General features: G+C 36.3%; 5 protein-coding genes across 6 annotated transcripts; 4 read left to right on the top strand and 1 right to left on the bottom strand.

Moving 5' to 3' along the window:
- The first annotated feature begins 75 nt into the window (after positions 1-75).
- Positions 76-3,626, top strand: Paip1 (Poly(A) binding protein interacting protein 1). Of its 2 annotated transcripts, none has more exons than XM_011305875.1 (4): positions 76-460; positions 536-660; positions 1,658-1,867; positions 2,239-3,626. In XM_011305875.1, the coding sequence occupies exons 1-4, from the start codon at positions 346-348 to the stop codon at positions 3,253-3,255; spliced, it is 1,467 nt and encodes a 488-aa protein (XP_011304177.1). In that variant the 5' UTR covers positions 76-345; the 3' UTR covers positions 3,256-3,626. The 2 variants fall into 2 exon arrangements, with proteins under 2 accessions (XP_011304177.1, XP_011304175.1); XM_011305873.1 differs by having other exon boundaries at positions 77-460; positions 533-660; positions 1,661-1,867.
- A 963-nt stretch (positions 3,627-4,589) lies between these two features.
- On the top strand, positions 4,590-7,532 carry LOC105267183 (uncharacterized). Its single transcript, XM_011305857.1, has 8 exons — positions 4,590-4,665; positions 4,738-4,864; positions 5,119-5,263; positions 5,398-5,676; positions 5,834-6,005; positions 6,105-6,746; positions 6,883-7,011; positions 7,185-7,532. Exons 1-8 carry the CDS (start codon positions 4,626-4,628, stop codon positions 7,256-7,258), a joined length of 1,608 nt encoding a protein of 535 aa, XP_011304159.1. The 5' UTR covers positions 4,590-4,625; the 3' UTR covers positions 7,259-7,532.
- A 247-nt stretch (positions 7,533-7,779) lies between these two features.
- LOC105267897 (uncharacterized) lies at positions 7,780-9,073 on the top strand. The gene is made up of 4 exons (XM_011307051.1): positions 7,780-7,985; positions 8,219-8,376; positions 8,620-8,721; positions 8,794-9,073. Exons 1-4 carry the CDS (start codon positions 7,848-7,850, stop codon positions 9,071-9,073), a joined length of 678 nt encoding a protein of 225 aa, XP_011305353.1. The 5' UTR covers positions 7,780-7,847.
- Positions 9,074-9,165: 92 nt separating this feature from the next.
- On the top strand, positions 9,166-12,231 carry LOC105267172 (uncharacterized). The gene is made up of 5 exons (XM_011305831.1): positions 9,166-10,627; positions 10,837-10,957; positions 11,018-11,145; positions 11,225-11,339; positions 11,554-12,231. The coding sequence occupies exons 1-5, from the start codon at positions 9,831-9,833 to the stop codon at positions 11,695-11,697; spliced, it is 1,305 nt and encodes a 434-aa protein (XP_011304133.1). The 5' UTR covers positions 9,166-9,830; the 3' UTR covers positions 11,698-12,231.
- LOC105267177 (hepatoma-derived growth factor-related protein 2) lies at positions 12,140-19,464 on the bottom strand. Its single transcript, XM_011305844.1, has 11 exons — positions 19,382-19,464; positions 18,379-18,478; positions 16,138-16,643; positions 14,915-15,693; positions 14,663-14,829; positions 14,422-14,583; positions 14,071-14,346; positions 13,832-13,985; positions 13,646-13,752; positions 12,616-13,119; positions 12,140-12,445 (listed from the first exon to the last, which is right to left on the bottom strand). The coding sequence occupies exons 1-11, from the start codon at positions 19,390-19,392 to the stop codon at positions 12,278-12,280; spliced, it is 2,934 nt and encodes a 977-aa protein (XP_011304146.1). The 5' UTR covers positions 19,393-19,464; the 3' UTR covers positions 12,140-12,277.
- Between the last annotated feature and the right edge of the window lie 648 nt (positions 19,465-20,112).

The raw sequence follows: 20,112 nt of genomic DNA, 5'->3' as shown, positions 1-20,112 counted from the left end.
TGGGGGAATTTTTGGGGGAAATTTTCACGATTTTCACGGATTTTTCATGGTTTTGACGACGGGTTTTGGGGATTTACGGTACGTCAGTTGTTCGATACAACCGATATAACGGACACAGCACCTCATACCGCGAATCTGTAATTCTGTATCGGCATTGTGATTATTATCCTACGGGCTAACGTTTTTTTTTCGTCGAATGGTGGATGAAAATTTGGAACAAATTTGGAGTTACTTGGGGTATTGAGGGATTGAATTATCGGTGGGCTTTGGAGTTGAGGTTCAGGGGGTGAGGATTGTGGTGGGATTTTAATTTTGTTGGGTGGTGGTTAGTTTTTTTTTTTGGTGATGGAGCACGCAGGAGAGGGTGACGGTGATCGTCGTGGTGGTGCAAGGGGCAGAGGAAAATCTTCCTGGACACCTGGAACTGAACATCAACCCTTGAGACGACCACAGGTTCCGGGTAATTATTTCTGTGGATTTGAGGTGTTAACCTAGAGACAGCTTAACCTTTTTTTTTATTTCCTACTTCCAGCAGGTTCTCTACATCAGGTCAATGAGATGCTGAATAATGCTTCGATTCATGATGTCGTGAAGAATTCCCCACTGTCTGCTGATGCTCCGGAGTTCGTACCCAAGGGATTCGTTGCTCCACAGCAAAATGTGAGCATTTTTTTCAAATCCATTCTTCAGGTTCTCCGGCAGTCGTCAGGTCGAGATCATTATTGAAACGCGAGTGAAAAATTCATTCAGGGAATTAACAATTTTTTCACAATTTTTGGGTTTCTTTTTTTTATATTCCTCATTTTTGTTAGACTAGTTGCTGAAATTTCCATTTTCAAATGCATTTGCGAATGTTTTATGGTAATTGATGTTTTGAAAGTAATTCATGTGAATAATTCTGTGCAGATAAAATTTCTAATGTTATGTGAATCTCGTTGGCATTCGCAAAAAATTCTCAGAGAGTTTCATGAACGAACACGTGATAAAACAACATAAAGTCGTCCACAATCGAAAAAATTCCACCTGAGATCAATTCCAAATCTTTCAAAAGTTCTCTGTGACTTATCAATTATCATAGAGAACGCGAATTCAACCGGGAATAGCCTTGTTCCAAGAGGATTTGTTGATTTGTCCAAAAGTTCAACGACTCTTCGATTGATATCATGCACATCAACATGTCCTGCTGTCAGAATGTTCCATTTCGTTATTTTATCCAATTCTCTGATTTTAATCTGCATCCAGAGGTGCTCTGCACTCATCTGCTAGGTTCTATCTCGCAGTAATTGATATTCAATGTCCAATCCCCAACGAAATCGGTACCAAGAGGTGGTGAGCCATTTTTTGTACTTCCATCTGCCATCACAAACGCGTTCTCATGACCGTTCACATGTGGCGGCACTGCCTCCGGCAGTTCCCACCCCGTCCCGAGATCGAAACGTCGTTGTCCACGGAAACATACCCTTGTCTCTAGACCTATATGGACCATCATTCCAGCATTATGATAAACCCTATTTTGTTCCTCCAAACAATCCAATTTGTTCCTCCAAACAATAAATATATGATATTAAAAAAAATGGTAAGCAAGAGTTTCAAATGGATTTTATGATTTTGTTAATGAAAAATTGATGGAAATGAACTGAATTATCGAAATATTCAGCAGGGCCAAGGGTGGCAACGACCCTCAGTCCAGGAACGGTTGAATGTTGCGAGGAGTGGTGGTCAGGGGATGGGTTATGCACAACATCATCCGGGCAGTCGTCCGCATGCTCATCTCGCCCAGTCGCCCTTTGGATATGGCGAGTCGGAGTATTCCTGCCAACTATATCCGCGATATGAGTCAGGATTTAGCAACTATGACAGGGATCAAGTGAGTTATAAGGGCGTTATGCCCTTTAACCATTTTTGTCCTTGAAAATTTAAATTTCATTGAGATAATCAGTCGTTTCGGTTTTCAAAACAAATGGGAAATTACAAAAATTTATCGAAATATTTTCATAAGTCAATTTTTATAGATTACCAATTGAATTTTATCGAATTGAATTAACATCGACGATTCCTCGATTTAACTTCAATAATTTAAATCGACGGTGAGAATTCCACAGTGAAATTTTTTTCACGATTCCAAGACATACTTTTAATCCAAAATTAATGAACGATAATTTTCTCGGAGATGTTTATCATGTTAATTAGAACCGACGAGTTGAACTCTAATGAATTTTTCCAATAATCTGATTACAGGCACCTCGCAATTCTGAAAATTCTCGAGGTGAGCAGGGCATAAATGCTCTGGTGCGTCAGTTGTGGACAGCAATGCAAACCCTGACTCGCAATCCCGATCAATTCGACGATTTAATCGTGCCATTAGTATGTGGTATAACCCCTCACTTGAAAAGCGAGGAAGACACTGAGGCAATAGTGAGTACCATAATAGAAAACTGCATAAGGGATTCGAATTTTCGATACAGCGGTGTACGTCTGTGCTCGCACCTGGACGCAGTGGAGACACCATCAGAAAACAATCCCTCAATATTCAGAACAAAACTATACGGTTGGTGTCGCCAAGAGAAAGAAATGCAGATGAGCACATGGCCAAAGGGACCAGAGCACTCACCAGAACACGAGAACAATTGTCATGGACTGATGCTGAGTCTCGCTGAGCTCGTTGCCCAGATGGATCCACATCCAGCCTCAATCCTTGGAAAACTCCTGGTGGAGCTGATCTCTCATATTCTGAAGAATCCAGGTCCCAACTCTGCTAAATCCATATGTCAATCTCTAAAACTAGCTGGACAATATCTTGAACGTGACAGTACGACGAATCGTCAGGAGATCGAACGTGTCATGAGGGAATTAACTGATCTGGTGACAAAGGGTCAGGTGGACGTTCACGTTGGGAGAATGGTAAATAGCGTTCAGGAGCTTCGCAATGGAAATTGGGGACGTGGTGTGTCATTCAATGACTCACAAGCTGTCGATGTCAATTCAGCGAGTGTTGGGACACAGCAGAAAGTCAAACAGTCGTCTGAACAGCTTGATGAACCTGTTCTTTACGGGCCTGATGGTATGGTACTATCTGCTGAGGAACGACGATTCTGTCAGCATCTATCTGGCCTTCATGCTGGCGAGGACTGGATACCTCCAACTGAAACACCACAGCAGGAGGAAGACGAGGATGATATGATTGCTGATGCTTACGAGGAATTTCTTAAACTTGCTCCCAATAAAAAAGACAGCAGTGTCAACAGGGAAAAATAACGCGCGGGGGAGTAAAGGAACTTCTCCTATTATTGATGTCGATGATTTTTATGATTTACTAGGGGGAGTGGGAATTTCATTGGGAATTTTCGGATTTTGAAGAGAAACTTTGTTGATTTGTCTGGACGATGCGGGATTTTGCATAATCATAGAGGAAATTATTTATCTTCTCATGTTGCTGAATGAAATAAATTACCGTTCAGGTGAATCCAGGTAAAACTTGGATAAATGTGGGATTTTCTCGGGATTTTATCACTGCTCTGTCGATACTTGGGGAGGTATTTAAACGATAAGAAAATATGAAAATTTGATGTCACAATTTGCCACACCGAGGACACCATCTGCTTTTCCGTCTCCGAGGGAGCGTTTGAAAAAACAGTAACAATAGAAGTTGTTTTCTTTGCTGTAATGAGAGAATCACGGTTAGATTAAGGCATTTTGTTTTTATACTGAATGAGGAATGAAAATGTTTGAAAGATGCAACTAAACATTATGTATCTGAGGCCAAGGCCAATATTGCACCTAGTCGGTTCATATAATACGTAATTTAACAAGGATTAATGGGTTAAATCTGGATTAAATTTCGATCGATTCCATATTCTCAAAACGACAACCGCGTCTGTTTTGTACGAATTTTAAAATGACATTATGGTAATTGTAAATCAATAAAGAATATTTTTTTCCGTTTTTAGAAGGCCAAATACGCATTTTTTTATTTTATCAATATTGCCCACTTATCAATACCGCTGATTACTCTATTTATTTATTTATTTCATCTTCGTTTAAACATGGATAGATGATAAAAATTGAGAATGGAAAAATTTTCATTGATCAAATATTCAAAAAAAAAATAATCAGAATAAAAATAAAAATTTTTTATGAATTCTCATTATTTTTCATCACGGAGTATCGATTGTTTATTCATCGATTCGCGTTAGGAATTCGATAAATTCTATCTGTTGGACCAATTACAATTTAATTATTTACAAATCTTCAAAATGATCACCGATTTTTGGAAATCGAATGGCTAATTCTCCGATATTTCATTCTCTCGTGCTGAAAAATGAAAAATTAAGACAATAATTCATAATTAATAATATTAGACATAAAATATATTCGCTGCCTGATGATATTATTTTTGAATTATCAATCCAACAATTGGATTTGAAAATCCAGTGTTGCCAGATATTTTCTGATCAATTCTCAAAATTATTTCTTTTGTTTCTCTCAGTTCAACCTCGAGTCAAGAGGACTGCGGATGAAATACGTTCGATTTAAATATATTTATCAATAAATAAATCATGAATGTCGATGAAATTCCAGAAGAATTCCTCAACGATCCTCAATTCCAGAGTAATTTCATCTCTGCGATGTGCAGTGAAATAGCAAAAAAACAGAAAATAGTCGCAGGTGATGAATTCAATTGATTCTCTCGTCATTTACCTCCTTTTGCATGAATTTATTTATAACTATTCCTTGAAGATGGTGTCGCCAGTATAAACAAATGTAAACAAAATATCGAGAAGGGGTTGGCGAACAGAAAAATCATGAAGACAACAATTGAAGCTGAGAAGATGAAGAAAGCTCTTCTGGAACCCACACTGCGAACGTAAGAATATTTCCAATTCACAAAAAGATTTGATTTATGTTTTCTGAACATTTCATACAACAAAATTCAATTAGCATTATAAAAAACCGATGTCACGCTCCTTTTCTCTAATTTAAATTTTCAAACATTATCCTTTTTTAATAAAAAAAAACGTGAATTCTGGATAAAATAGTTTCGAGATTTTCTTCCGTTTCTTCTCATTGATATTTTCTAATAAATTCCCAATTTTTCACGTTTCATTAGATTTTTTTCAGGTTGTATTCAATTGAGACAGAGCAGACGACGAGGCTAGCATTAATAACAGCGAAACTCGATGAAAAATCATTAAGAGAGAAGGCAGACATTGAGAAGTACAGGGAAATCGTCAAATTGTATAAAACAACGTGCCTCGAACGTCGAGTAAATTTCCTATCCACTAAATTGGTTCATTAATACTCAATAATTAATTTAGGGGATGCAGGGACATCCATAAAAAATCGTTCCACAATGAATTTTCTCTTTCCTTCGATATTAATTTGTAATTAATAATCCAGGAAGAGTACGAAGCAATGATTCCACTAGCTGGCAAAAGACGAGAGGCGAAAGTTGCTCTTCAATTAATGGAAATAAAAGTGATGGTGTTGATCCAGAAGAGGGACGAGCTCAAAAAAAAATTGAAGCAGAAACGAGAGATCGACGAGAAGCGAATGCAGGTGCAACTCGTGGAGATGGCGAGGATCTTCACCGAGAGGTACAAAATGCAGGAAAAATTGAAGTCGATGGATGCAGAGAATGGAAAACTCGCTGAAGAGTTGCAGGCGCTAAAATTACATGTAAATATATATCCTGAGAATATTTCGTTTGTCGTTTGTAATTAAAATAAATTCGTGGGGGATAATCCTAAGAAGCTGGGGAAATGGAATAAAAAATCCTCAGAAATGTGAACATTTCCTTCCTGGGGAAATGTGAAAATGAATCCCATTTTTTCAGAAAGAGAAACTGATGATACAGAGGGAAGAGGAGGAAAGGGCGAGGCTGAGGGCCAGGCAAATGATGCCACCTCCAAGACTGGACATGTCTGTGTTAAAAACTATTGATCCCAGATCGAACACTGGGCCACTGATTCACAGGGGAGCAATCGTCCGCAATTCTGTCGACTCAGGTGAATTAATTTTCACAATTGGAATGAATTCAAATTCATCAAACTCATTGGTAATTTATTTTATGGCTTCATTAATCGTATTTTACTTATTTTGTTTAGATAATCTGTCAATAAATACTGCAGTACTGGAAGGTATGATCCGAGATCAAAGCGATGACCAATCGATGGAGACCTTCGAGGAAGATGACACGGAGGTGATTACCCCCAACCCCCTAGCAAGATCGATCTCAAAAATCTGCTGTAATCAAGAGGATTTCGACAAAATCGAAGTGCTGGAGCGATCGTACAGTCAATTATCCCTCGATAAAGAGAATAATTATGAGAATTCACCGATAAATTCTCCAGATGAATTTCCAATTGAAGTGGAAGTGACTATTCAGTCTGGAAGAGTCATGGAGTCTCCAGTTCGCCAGCCTTCGTCGATTCTCAAGGCTCAATCAATTCAACGAATGAGTGAGGAGACGTCAGAGGGTGCACCAGAGGAGAAAAGAGCGAAGGTCGAGCCCAGAAAGGAATTGGATAAACAATCTGGGGAGAATTGTCACGAGGAAAAACATCGCCAACCACCGAAAATTCAATCTGTCGAGACCATCACTCGATCTATTCTCTTGCAGACTAAACCTCTGGTTGCTGAAGTCACTCCTACACTCTCCAATTTATATTCTCCAAGACATTATGCACCGAGTGTGTGTCCCAGTATTGATTTGGATGCTGACTTTGATGAATTTGAAACTGTCCGCGGTAATTAATTTATTCATTCAGATTATTTGTTAGAGAACGAATGATTGAGAGGATTGCGAGATATTGTTTGTCTCAAATTAGTAATTCATTATGAAAAATATATTGTATTTTCATTTAATTTTTGCAATTAATGAAGATCTGCCGAATGAGTGGCCCTCGCCACCTCGGGGCTGCGTGTCTGAAGCATCATCTGTATTTGATGAACCTATTGGGAAATCCGCGCATCCTACTCCCGAACACGAGCAGCAGAAATTGCAGAATCCAGGTAATTATTTCGAAAGAAAAATATTCAGAATGGGTTCATGAAGAAAATATTAATGTCAGACCTAAAATTTTCCTGAGTAATCGTTTGGTTTGAAAATTATTTTTTAACCGGATTTCTATTATATTCTAATTATGGAAGTGATTAATTAATTTTTTAATTTTGATAATTTTTAGTTCTTCCAACGATGGCCAAACCGATCTTCACAAATACGTTTCAAGGATCATCGAACAGTGGACATTTCTTTTAATTTGGATAAAATCAAGACATCTTTTATATTTTCCATCATTTTCTTTTGTCGTTCTATGTAGTAATAATTACAGAACATTATGAGTCCCTGAAGGGATTTTTTTCCTACAGTCACTCCACGTCTTCAATTTCCCTCAATTAATTACGTAATAGAGACACTTTTCGCACTCAATGATGAAACGTTTTTCTTTCTACTGAATTATTAATTAATTTCTTTTTAAAATAATTTTTCAATTTTTTATAGTTTTGTTCGTAATAACTTTCATCAATTAGTGACGAGAATTAATAAGAAATAAAAAACCGTAGCGACTTTATTGTTTAAATCAAGTACGGAATAGGCCCTTTTTTCTGTTTAGTGTGATTAAATAATAAAATAATGAATAATATATAATTTTATGGTATATTTTATGACCTTTTTGTTTCCTGAGTGTGACAAGGGAATTTTTGCATATTGGCGGATTGCAACCGCGAGTCAAAGAGAAATTGTTCTTCACCTCAGATTCAGTGCAGAGTGAGCGCCTTTGCAGAATAGAGTTCACACATCCAAGAGTACACGTGTCATTAAAAAAAATTGTGAAAATTACAAAATTATGACACGTTCGAAAAAAAGTAATTTGAGTTCAATTTGGTTTAACCCACAGCTGTTCACGATCAGAGGAGCCCCCCTGAAATTTTATCTGGATGGATACAATTGCTGTCGATTTTACGAGATAACAAAAATAATTGAAGTGAGTTTTTGAATAATTTTTGGAGAATGATTTCGAATTATTGAGTATCCACTGAGGAACAATTAAAAAACCAAAAAAGAAAAAATAACATAGTTAATCAATATTACATAATTAATTTATAATTCAATAGTAATTATTTCTATTCATCTTTTTAATTATAATTATGAAATGAATGAATTTTTTTTAGAATAGTACATTGCCACAATTTTAATTCTTCTTTGCCACATATTCAGGCATATGGAGGAAAGTTAACGAATCCTGATACATCCGGTGTTTTTATTTTCTGCGAACCAAGTTACCAAAGTAGAGGACAGGAATATGATCTCTATGATATTAAATATATCCACGACAGCATTATCGCACTCCGGCCTCAGAACCTGATGAAGTACAAGTGAGACACTTGATAATTCATTCACTAATTCTAATAATTGCGAATTAATAATTAATTTATTAATCACCAATTAATCATGAGAAAAGAATTGCCTATTATTTATCCATCATCAATTATTATAATAATTGGATGTAATTATATATCAATTTAAATTTTCAGCTGAAAAGAAAAATCGGGAATTAAATTTGTTGAGATTGTTTAAACAATTTGGTTTTTTTATATTTTATTCAGCTGTATTTTTAGGTTTGAACGAAAGAAAATAGAAATTACTGGGGCTATAGATGAGGCTGGATTGAAATATGTGAAGAAAGAAATAGAAAATGAAGCGGAAGTGAAGAGTGAACAGTAATTTTACGCCGAATACTTAATTAATTAATTAATATCGTAAGTCTTTTTAATATTACTTTGCGTTTTTAGAGATGATACGGTCCTGAATCAAGATCGCAACTCACCGAAGCTGCGAACGTCTCAAATCGACTCAAATCCAAAAATTGCGAATGAAACTCAGAAAATTGATAATTATTCAAGACTGAAGACTAGAGTTCGCTCTCGGCCGACAAAAAGTTCATCGGGGGTTCGACGTTTAAATTATCGTCTTAAAGAATGTGTCGTCAGCCTCGAACGTTTGGAGGAAAAAAAAAAATATCAACTGAGAAATGAACAATTGACAATTAAAAGTGAGAATGCAGGTAATTGAAAATTTATGAGAGCAATTGAAATATTGTGTGAAGATTATTCCACTTTCATTCAATTCTCCATTCCATAAATCAAATGAATATAGAAATAAACTGATTAATTAATTAATTAATATCATCAATTGATTGAATTGCATTTGGACGATCGCATTGTTTAAAAGTGGAATTAAATATAAATCAGGTGAATAATTGTGATTAATAAAATTGTAATTATTGTAATTAGTCATGAAAAATCAAAGCTTCGTAAAAGTACAGTTCTCGTACTCTAACGGCTATAAAAAAAATTTTGGAATGAAAATATAAATCCGCTATGAATACTTCACCTCAGCATTTGTCAAATCGGGGTGTAAACATTCCTAATTCTAACGATCAAGAGAAAATCGTGAATTTCATTCTGTTTACTCACTTTAATCCTCAATTATTTCTCCCTCGGAAGTGAAAATGTGACGCGTGTTAAAGACCCTTCAAAGATTTTAAATTAATTAATTAACAGTGCCTACCAACAAAAACTGGTGATTCAGACATCTCTGGGGAGAGTATTAATTTTACGAATGAACTAACAACATTAATTTATTAATTGACAATTAAATAAAATGATAAATTAGGAAATTAGGGATAAATGTGTAATTGTGGTTTGTAAATTAAGCAATTAAAAGTGGTCGACGTGGGATTAAAATTTAAATATCAACGAATTAAAAAAATAAAAAATACAATAATATAAGTAATATTTGAATAAATCTAGATTGCAATTGTGAAGATATGAATGAAAAATCGTGGAAAATGGAAGAGAAAAGTCCCAATTGGTTGAGTTCGTTGTGGTTTAACTCACGATTATTCACAGTCAATGAATTTCCCTTAAAATTTCACCTGGTGGGATACAACCCTTGCGAGGCGTATGAGATCATGAAAATCATTGAAGCCTACGGTGGAAAATTTTCGAGTCCTGATGATCCGGATGTCTTCATTTTTTGCGATCCAGGATATCCAGTTGACGCAGGAGAACGAGATCTCTACAATGTTAAATATTTTCATGACAGCATTGCTGCCCTCAAGCCCCAGGAGTTGATCAACTACAAGATCCACGGATCCATCAATGAACAATCTGGTGGATTTATGGATGTCGATGATTCCTCGCCTTTAAAAAATGAAGAGACGATTAAATTCTCAGAGTCAATCAATTTCCATCATCAGACAACTGGAGGTGACGAAGTGGAAACTTGTGATGAAAAAATTGACGCAAGAGATGATATAAATTCCAGTCAAGCTGATGATGATTCGTGGACAACAGCGAGAGCACAAATTTATTGTCGTGAGAGAAAAAGCTTTGTTAATGGATTAATGGGGAATAATCGTGGAGTCATCAACGCAGGACCTCCAGTTGATTATCCAGAGGATAATGAAAAATGTGAGAGTCCTTCTGAGGATGATGATGAGTCTGATGACTCGGGTGTCTCCAAAATGACTGATGACACTCTCTACTCAGAAGGTGCCCCAGATAATAATTCTAGCTCGAGAAATAATTTCTCTGTTGGAGCAAGACGAAGTACTGGCGGAAGGTATAATTACAAAAATATCATTATCTCCATTGATTAATGAATTAATTTGTTCATTTAAATTTGGTACCGATTTCTCACGTTCGGAAATAATTCGATAATTTTCGTCGATGACAACAGATAATTTTTTATATAAATAATGAAAAGCGATTGGTGGATTTGATTTTTTATAAAAAATACAGGAAATGAGTTTTATTTATTTTTTTTATCAGACGTAGTAAATTCACCCCCACAGAAGAAGACAATGAGAAAATCGTAAAATGGATTATGGAGAAGAAATTAAATCCGACAGACACAGGGAAAAAAATTTGGAGAGATTTTCTGGACGAACAGGTATTTTTGGATTGAAAAATGTTAACTCAATGAATAATGAGAATATATTGATGGCTTTAGATCCTCTCACATCTCGAATGCACACCGAGAATTTTAGCTCGACATTACGTAACTAATGTGAAGAATCTTCCGGTCATGAAGAAATACCTCGAGACAGCCGGGACTTCTCCATTCGCCAAATATGCTGGGTGAATTTTCCACATTTTGCTGGAATTATTCTCAGTTAATTGGGGATTTATCAATTATTTTATCGTTATTATTCCACAGGCCTCGATACACCGAAGAGGAGAATCGAGTTCTCATTCAATATCTCATCGATAAAGATGTTATTCATAGAGCGAGAGCTCATTCTGTTTGGAAGGAATGCCTAGAAGAACGCGGGGTAAATAATTTACAATATTTTATAACAAACGAAAAAATTAATACGTATTAATAATAGTATCAAGACTTTGTTCTCAATGCTGAATTATTTGTTGAACAATCTAACGATGGAAAATTGATAAATAATTTTTTGGGGGGAATAAAATATTTTTTTCGAGAGTACAATTTTTTTCTAGGGGGTGTAAATATATTTTCGTCAATCTTTTGAATTCCAGGACTTATTGAATCCAATCAGGACATCTACAAATCTGTGCAACTATTTCAAACAAAAACTTCGTAAAAACTATGCGAAATATACTGACGACCCGAAGGCGTTGAAGCAGTTCAAGAGCATTGAAAGTATCAGACAGCAGAATTGACAGTATTAAATAAAATTTCAATTGTATTGATATTATCCGAGGGAATGACACTGGAACAGTCTATCCCATTTTACAGAATGAATCGATAATTTATTTTAAGAAATATGCAATTATAATTTTTAATTATGACGTGATTTATTCATTTTTTTAATGATTTTTTAATGACACCAAGATGGAGGGGGTTGGGGGGAGCTCAATACTGAAATTGGGAAAGAAAAATATCGAGACGTGAAGATTACAAAGAGTAAAAAATAAATAAATAAATTCGGGCCCCCAGTCTCCAGACAGATGCACAATTTTGCGTGATGCATAATTAATTTAATTATCCAAACACCAGATATCAACGGTTACACACTGCTACGATATTTCCACTCATTTTTTTCACTGACTTACACCTGGTAAATAGTTTCATTATAAATAATTTATACAATTATATACATAATCGATTTTCATAACTTGTTTATATACAAAACGTGGTATCATTGATTTCATCATCGATTACAGTATTGTTTACAAAAAAAAAAAATGCACAAGGTAATATAATTTCGTAATCATATTGGATAATTGATGATGGAAAAATTTATTGAGTGTTTGCAACGGGTGCCAGCTGCGAGCTAGTCTGGGACAGAAATTTAACATTTATCATCGATAGATCGATCATTTTTCGCTGATATTTTTTATGAAAGACCATTGCTGCTGAATGGGTTTTAAATACGATTGTTGCTGTTCCCTCGCCCATCACAATGCTCTACAACATTAATAATCAAAGAAATAATTTTAATTACGCATCAATAATCAATAATTATTCAATCAATAACTGTTTATAATATGAATTTGAAGAAAAATGAAGAAAAAATATAATAATGATAGAATGAAAAATGAAAAATGAAAATTAAATGGATAAATAAAAATAATCACCTCTAGAGTTCCAATTCCCTGGCACATCCGACGAATTTGTGTTTCTGAAGTACTAGCTGCTAAATTCTCGATCAAAATGGTATTTGATTTTCCCTCAGCGATTCTCTTCACCTGGACTGTCTTCTGGAGAACAACTCGATTACTCTGGACTGTTCCTGGTGGTTTTTTAACTGCTCCAGTTATCGGCTCACTGACGACGACTTTCCTCAGGGTTTGTGGCCTCTCCTTGACGACAGTTCTCACTCCACCAACCGCTATTTTCTGGAGCTGGAGAGGTCCTTTCTTCATCACAGCCTCTGTTGGAGTTTGAGGAGTGACTTGAGTCTTCTGGATGGAAGTGCCAACTCGAGCAGCTGACAGTGATTTCTGAATAACAACTCTTCGAGTTGGAACGGCTTTTTGTACAGCCTCCTGGGGATTTGCATCCATCGAGGATTGATTATCTCCAGCTACTGCCTTCTCAGGTGCCTGCACAGTCCTCACTATTCTCACTGGTTTTTCTACCTACGAACAGATTTTTTTTTACCATGAATATAAGGATTAAAATATTTTTAAAAGGATTTTTGATTGAATAAAACGAAAATCAATTGAAAATTGTTTTATTAATGCAGAAGAAATAATTTACAAAAAAATAAAAATCAGTCCTAGTTTGTTTTCTTGTAATAAAAAAATTGTATTTTCATTCAATTCATTCACTCGCCTCTATTTGCGGACAAATAGACATCAATTGCATTTTTGTTTTCGTGATTAAAAACCGATTCAATGTTACAATTCATTAATTTATTAGTTTAAAATATTTGGGGCGAATAGATCTGCTGTATTCGAGCTTGAAAAGCAGTGAGCAATTTTTCAAATTAACAATTGTTCATTTAAAATATTCTAATGCGTCGATTGTTTTTTTTTACACACATTTTTCGATGATTTAGGGATTTCCAGACGTTCATGATATTTGAAATTTTAAGTTCTACAGGCACTTAATTTAATTATCGTGGTTATTAAAATTTTCTAGGGGAATTATTGATCAAGGTACCTCTGTAGCTTGTCCAGCTGCGACACGAATTCTCGGTCTAGCAGTTACAGTGGTTTCTGAGAGATCTTTAGCGAGGGTTGAGATCGACTTGTTCTCCGGCTGATGATCTGCAATAATTTATCGATAAATTTAATCCATCAATTCGATTTATTCACAGAATTATTCAAAAGGATAATGACGAATTACCACTGCTCTTGAGTTCCTTGGGATCATCTCCTTGTCTTTCGAGTGCCGCCTGTTTCCTCCGATTCTCTTTCTCCTGGAGAATCTTCTCACGCAGGCGCTTCTGCTCCTCCATTTTTTTCCTGTACTCACGTTCCTCAGGATCCATCTCTGCCTCCTGTAGATTAAATAAGCTCATTATATTTTTTTAATGAAATTCTTGAAAACTTGGAGATTAATTAGAGGAAAAAATGGATTTTCACCTGAACGTCTTTATGATGATCGTTGGCCTCTGGCCGATTGTCACTGGTATTTCTAGGTGGTCGCATTCTTTTGGGACTGACCTCACGTCCTCTGTTTTGAGGCTCTGGACTTCGTTTCTGGCCAAGTCTGGGGGCTGGACGATTCGATGAACTCGGTGCTCTCGATCTCTGATCGTAGGAGTCATTGTGATAGCTATTGCTCGGTGGAGGGGGTCGAGATCGAGGTGGAGGATCTCTCGATCGGGGAGGTGGACTTCTATCTCGATATCTTTGATCCTGAAATAAAATAAAATAAAATATCAAATAATTGCATTGAAATTGAAAATGAAAAATTGAAAAATTTCGACTTACCTCCGGATAAGGATCTCTGCTATCAGATTTATATTTATCATAATCTCTGTAGCTGCTATCACGTCCGTAATTACTGTCCCCAGAGTAACTCTTGGAGGGACTTGAACTCCTGGGTTTCGCCTTGTTCTCCTGCCAGACGTCCGAGAAATATGCGTACGGATCCTGAAATAGAAATTAAATAATTAAAAACAAATTGAGGTTCAATAAAGATAACGAAGACAATCCCGAAAAAAAAACTCACATCATTTTTGTTTTGAGCATAATTTTTCTGATAATCCTGTGAATTATCTTGACTCGCGGAGGCATTGAACTGAGACTGGCCAGGATATGGACCAGAATTCGGTCCAAATTGTTCATTCGAGTGCGAATGAATGACTGGGGGTTGTGGAGCATTATCCCAAGGCCTTCCTGTATTAAAAAAATATCACAATTAAAACAAAACTCAATTAAACAAAAGTTTAAAAATCTTGAAATATAATAAATTAATGAATACCTTCACTCGTCTGTTGGGAGTTCCCCCGAAAATGTGGATTGATGAGAATTTTTTGGGGGATCTGGACACTGGGCACTGGCTGCTGGTGGATGACTGGAGGATTAAATTGTCCAACAGTTTGATTATTGTTGTACCCAGGTCTGCCATCGTACATGTTCCTGGGGTCCCAGGGGGGTTCCTGGAACGGCTGACGAGGCTCGAAGCTGGGTTGTCCCATGGGAAGATTCTGATGGAGATGAGGTGCCTGGTGAGGCATCTGACTGGGTCCTGGGGGTCTGAAGGGAGGGATGGGTCCCTCGGGCTGTCCCTGGATCATTGGTGGATGTGGGGGGTGCATGGGTGGCACCTGGGGACCTGGCATGGGTGGCCCAGGGTGTACGTTACTCATCATGGGACCTGGGGGCATCAGTTGACGTCCTGGCATGTCTTGATCGTGCTGGGGCCTTGGGAAGTGCTGGTTCGGGATAAATCCGGGATTCATTGGACCGTTGAAACGTGGACCAGGACCTCCTGGCATTGGCATTCGGGCTCTGAAGTCCATTGGGGGATTCTGGTGGCGGGGTGGACCTGGGAATTGGTTGGGAGTAAAATGGCGGGGCTCGTTGAAGTGGGGACGGGGACCTCGGGGCCCTGGAGCAAATTGCTGGAACTGATTGTCCTGGGGGTACATCATCTGCGGGGACATTATGTTTGATGGACCGTTTTGAAAGTGACGGGTGTCTTGCAGTGGTGGTCTGAACTGCGGCTTCTGCTCTTCAAATGGACCTCGAGACATAAACCTGAGGATAAAATATTTATTCCTCTTTTTTTTTTATAAGTCGCAATTTTTTTTTCGGCGCAAAAATTGAAATTTTATACAATCAAAATTTAAATTTCAAGGAATTCAATTAAATTCGATTTGGAGAAGAGAACATTTTTTTCATTTCGAATTTTCCAGAAAATTCTGGGAAATTTCCGATTTTTTTCATAATTAGAACAAAAATTATTTCAATTACTCATAAATCCGAGGAAAAATCGATTTGCATTCCCGAATTTCCCAAAATTTTCATACAATAAACGAATTAAAATTTGCGATTCCAATGACCACTGAAATCCCTGAAATCCCAAAAATCCTCAAACTAAAGCCGCGAAATTTGAAAAACCGTAAAAAAAATGGGATAATCATAAAAAAAAATCTTCTTCATCCATTTAATTTAATAAAGGGCAGTAAAAAAATGACAAACCTTGGATTATAATTTCCGATATTGCCAGGATATCTTCCACCCCTGATGCCCCTGACAATTCCTCGTCCCCTGCCCCTGCCCCTGAAAACAGGTCTATTCTGTTCAGCAGTGACAACACTCTCCAAAGAATCCGGAATATCACTATTCATCTTGGGTGATATCATAGTTCTCTCAGTCTGAAAGCGATTCCGTCTGTCCCTCGCCTCCTCGCAATCGTCCTCCTCCCCAATCTGTCCATTTCCACCGATGTCCCTCTTGAGTAATTTCTCCCTCAAATCCCCCATCCCCGGATTCATCTGATTCTGCTCGTCATAATCACGCCGACGTTCATCGTAATAATTTCCACGATTATCAATATGTTCGTCATTATAATGACTTTGGTTATGGCTATCAGTCTCGTTCCTATACTCGACATTATCATCTTCACCCTCTAAATCGTCGAGGGCATCGGTCACTCCTAAATCCAGCACATCGTCTGTTTCCTCTTCTCCCTTATAGCTATTCTGCTGCTCGAGAATTAAATATGCCAAATATTTTTCATGAAATATTATCATTTATCCCTTCTCTCCTGATTTAATTTATCTTACACATTAACGTGTCTTCACTTTTATCAATTCATATATAGATTTTCTTCATTAATTATCCTAAATTACTTATCTATCTAAATATATATTCCTCGAATTTCGAGACGAACGAGACAAATTCATTTTTAGTTTCAACTTTTTCATTCTTCAGAGAAGAAGATCAGTAGATTAATTAGTTTTCGCTTTTTGCATTTATTCGATTCTTTTAATATTTATAATCCCTAATTTTGTTTTATTTATGAATTTTTTTTCTGATTCATTTTTTCTTCGTTTAGTGAGGGAGAACGTGGGTGATGTGTCAATGAGATACATTTAACGTGCATTACGCGATGAGTGATAGAGGAAATTGAGTAATAAATCGTTGGGTTGATTTTTATAAATGAATTTTCGAGTGAACGGCTATCGATTCTCGTTGCTCGTCGGTTTAAATAGTGAATGCCGATTCTTCGGTCACAGCCTGTAGTTGTTTACAATTGTAATTGCATTGTAGCATTATGTATTTATAATAAATCATGATTATTAATTAGATACAATAGAAATAATGAATGGAGAATTGATGGACTCTGAAGTTCAGGTTTTGCAATTATAAAAATTGATGGAAAAATTGTATTCGATTCTATTTTTAATATTTTTGTAATACTTGATGCTACAATGCATTGAGACATCGTATTACATTCATAATGAACATACATTAGCAGACAGTCGCGTGTACACTTTACTAATCTCAAAAAGATAGAAATTGTTGTCTTTTATTTAGTCCTAAAAATGTGAAACAGCTTGAATTCGTCAATTTTATGAGTGGCTGAATGACTTTTCACCGCCAGATGTTGGCGAAGGATAACTGAATGATCGAAAGAGTTTGACGAAAAAAGGCGAAATCGGATAAACAATGAAAGCCATCGATGCTTGTTATTAAAAAATAAACCTACAATTATTTCGTGTCAGGATAGACTTAAACGATAATACAGTAGATACGCTGATAATTTAAGATAGATTAAATAATTATCATCGCTTGTTCTTTCCTCAGCAGTTCAATTGACGCATTTTCGAGATTTTAATTGTCAAAATTTTGATGTTTTTTGGTTGCAACAAAATGAGATTGAGACGTCAGGAGGATATTATAATTTTTGTGAATGAAATCTCATGTTTTTGCTGTCGCTGATTATTTTTCTTCGGCTTTCGGATTATTTTAGCTTTGGATTGAAGTTTTTGGTTTTTATTTCACAGAATTTGCGGAAATTTTTGAACTAAAGGAGAACGCTAACATGGATTTACACACATACATACGATTCAATTACAGATAGACGATAAATGTCTTAAAATTACGCATAAACTTGGAATGATTCTCTTACAAGTCGAATAAACGTTTCACAATGCGATATTCATTATTTTTTATTTTATGGGAAATGGGTAGAGGTGATTCTCAGAAACTGAAAAATTCTCAGACAATTTATGATGACAAAAATGGTGATTAACATCGAGAATTTGGTGAGACTGATTGGAAATGATGAGGAAAATTCGCGACATGAAGTCTGAGAAATATTTGAGAAGATTTTTACATCTCAGTGACATTTTCTCCCATTTTTTTCTTTTGCTGATGATTATTTTAATTAAGATTCAGTCCTTTGAGTGAGGACAATGGAAATAACTAGCTCACCCTATCGATTTCATAGTCGTCAGCCAGGAGGGCCTCTTCCTCGTCGTTCCCTAGGTCGTACTCTTCGTCGCCGAGGTCTTCGTCCAACAGAGTATCATCTCTGAAACAAATAATTTTAAAAAATCCAGAATTATTAACAAAAATCGCAAGCCTTCACAAAAAATTCATCTTTCTAAAATAACAGACGAGCCCTTCCCTTTATCTCCATAAAAAAAATTAACTCACCAGTTCATATCTATTATTTATAAACAAATTGCACAAAATTCACTAAACAATAAAAAATATTTCCTCGGATTATCCATGAATTTAAATTGAGTGTAATCGTGATTTGGGAATGTGCATTTGACAGAGCTGCAATTATTCTCGAATATCTGGCAAATGAGGGGAGATATCAAAATTTTTATATGAACCTTTTTTTTAGGCCACCCATCGCTCTACAAAAAAAAATTATACAAAAATTGCTCTATCTCTTCTCATTTACGAGATATTCACCGAAATTCAGGTGCCCTAGATTACCAAGTCCAGTTGTCTTCTACCGTCAATATCTCTCGATGAAACGATGCGATTGGATAAAATCCGGTGTCATTTTAAAACTCATAAAAATATCTTGGGAATGAGATAAAAATAAGAGAAATCTGTTCCACCGTTCTCGAGTTATTGACGGCTGCAGAGAGTGCGACTTCAGGGGAATTTAGAGATTAGAGGATTAATTGAAGAAATTCAATTATTTTATCGGATAATTATGGAATAACGAATTGCTGTGCACTAACATATACATGAGATAGTCAAACAACACTTGGCATTGCGTCATTGTCGCCAAACTGGGAAAATCCAACCTCAAACCCGTTATTTCACCATTTTGAAGTTGTTTGCCATTTGCGACGAAACAATTGACTGAATCCAAGTGAAATTCGATGATACGCCATTGTTAGAATGGAATGCAACAGTGGAGAGGTGCGGATGATGATTTTTTATGAAAAATTATGAGAAAATATGCACTTACTGATCTGACATGGTCTCCTCCCTGGGATGGCTTGATTCAATCGATAATTTGGGTGAGTTTCGAGTTTTTGAGTGACGTCTTGATTGGTTGACTGTCAACCAAAGAGGATTGATTAAAGTAGAGGCTCAGTTCTGGGGGTTTGAGTGACCCCAGTGGCATCGTAGTACTGCACCCCAAGAGAGGGAGGGCGCCACACGCAATGCTGGGGTGTTTTTTTTTATTAACCAAGTTTTTATTGCAATGCTGGGGTGTCCATCAAGTCGAAGGGGTGAATTTTATTTTCTGCTGTACGAATGCTCTTTGTTTTTCATTTGTTTGACTGAAATTTAGCTGACTGTAGCACGTACGGAAGGGGGAAACCACATCTTGTGGAATTTCAATGGAAAAAATTATTCAATGTATTGAATATATACCACTAATGAATTTTTATTTTTAAATTAGCGCGTTGTCCTAGTGGTAACGTGCTCGACTGGCACGCCGGCGGCCCTGGTTCAATCCCGGCATCATTCATTTTTTTTTTTTTAAATAATTCCAATTTTTTTTTTTTGTTAATGGCAAATCAATCGAAATATTGTTTAAAAACTGAATATTTGATAATCGAGGAGATATGCAATGAAATTGAACAATTTTACATTTTTAAAAACGAAAGTTTTGCAATATATATACTCCTAATGAAATTTTTTTATTGTAATAATGCGTTATCCTAGCGGTAACGTACTCGGCTAGCACGC

The sequence above is a fragment of the Fopius arisanus genome, unplaced genomic scaffold (genome assembly GCF_000806365.1).
Source record: "Fopius arisanus strain USDA-PBARC FA_bdor unplaced genomic scaffold, ASM80636v1 scaffold00002, whole genome shotgun sequence".
Classification (NCBI taxonomy): domain Eukaryota; kingdom Metazoa; phylum Arthropoda; class Insecta; order Hymenoptera; family Braconidae; genus Fopius; species Fopius arisanus.
Note: the sequence above shows the minus strand (reverse complement) of the source record. Positions and strands in the feature narration are given on the sequence as shown.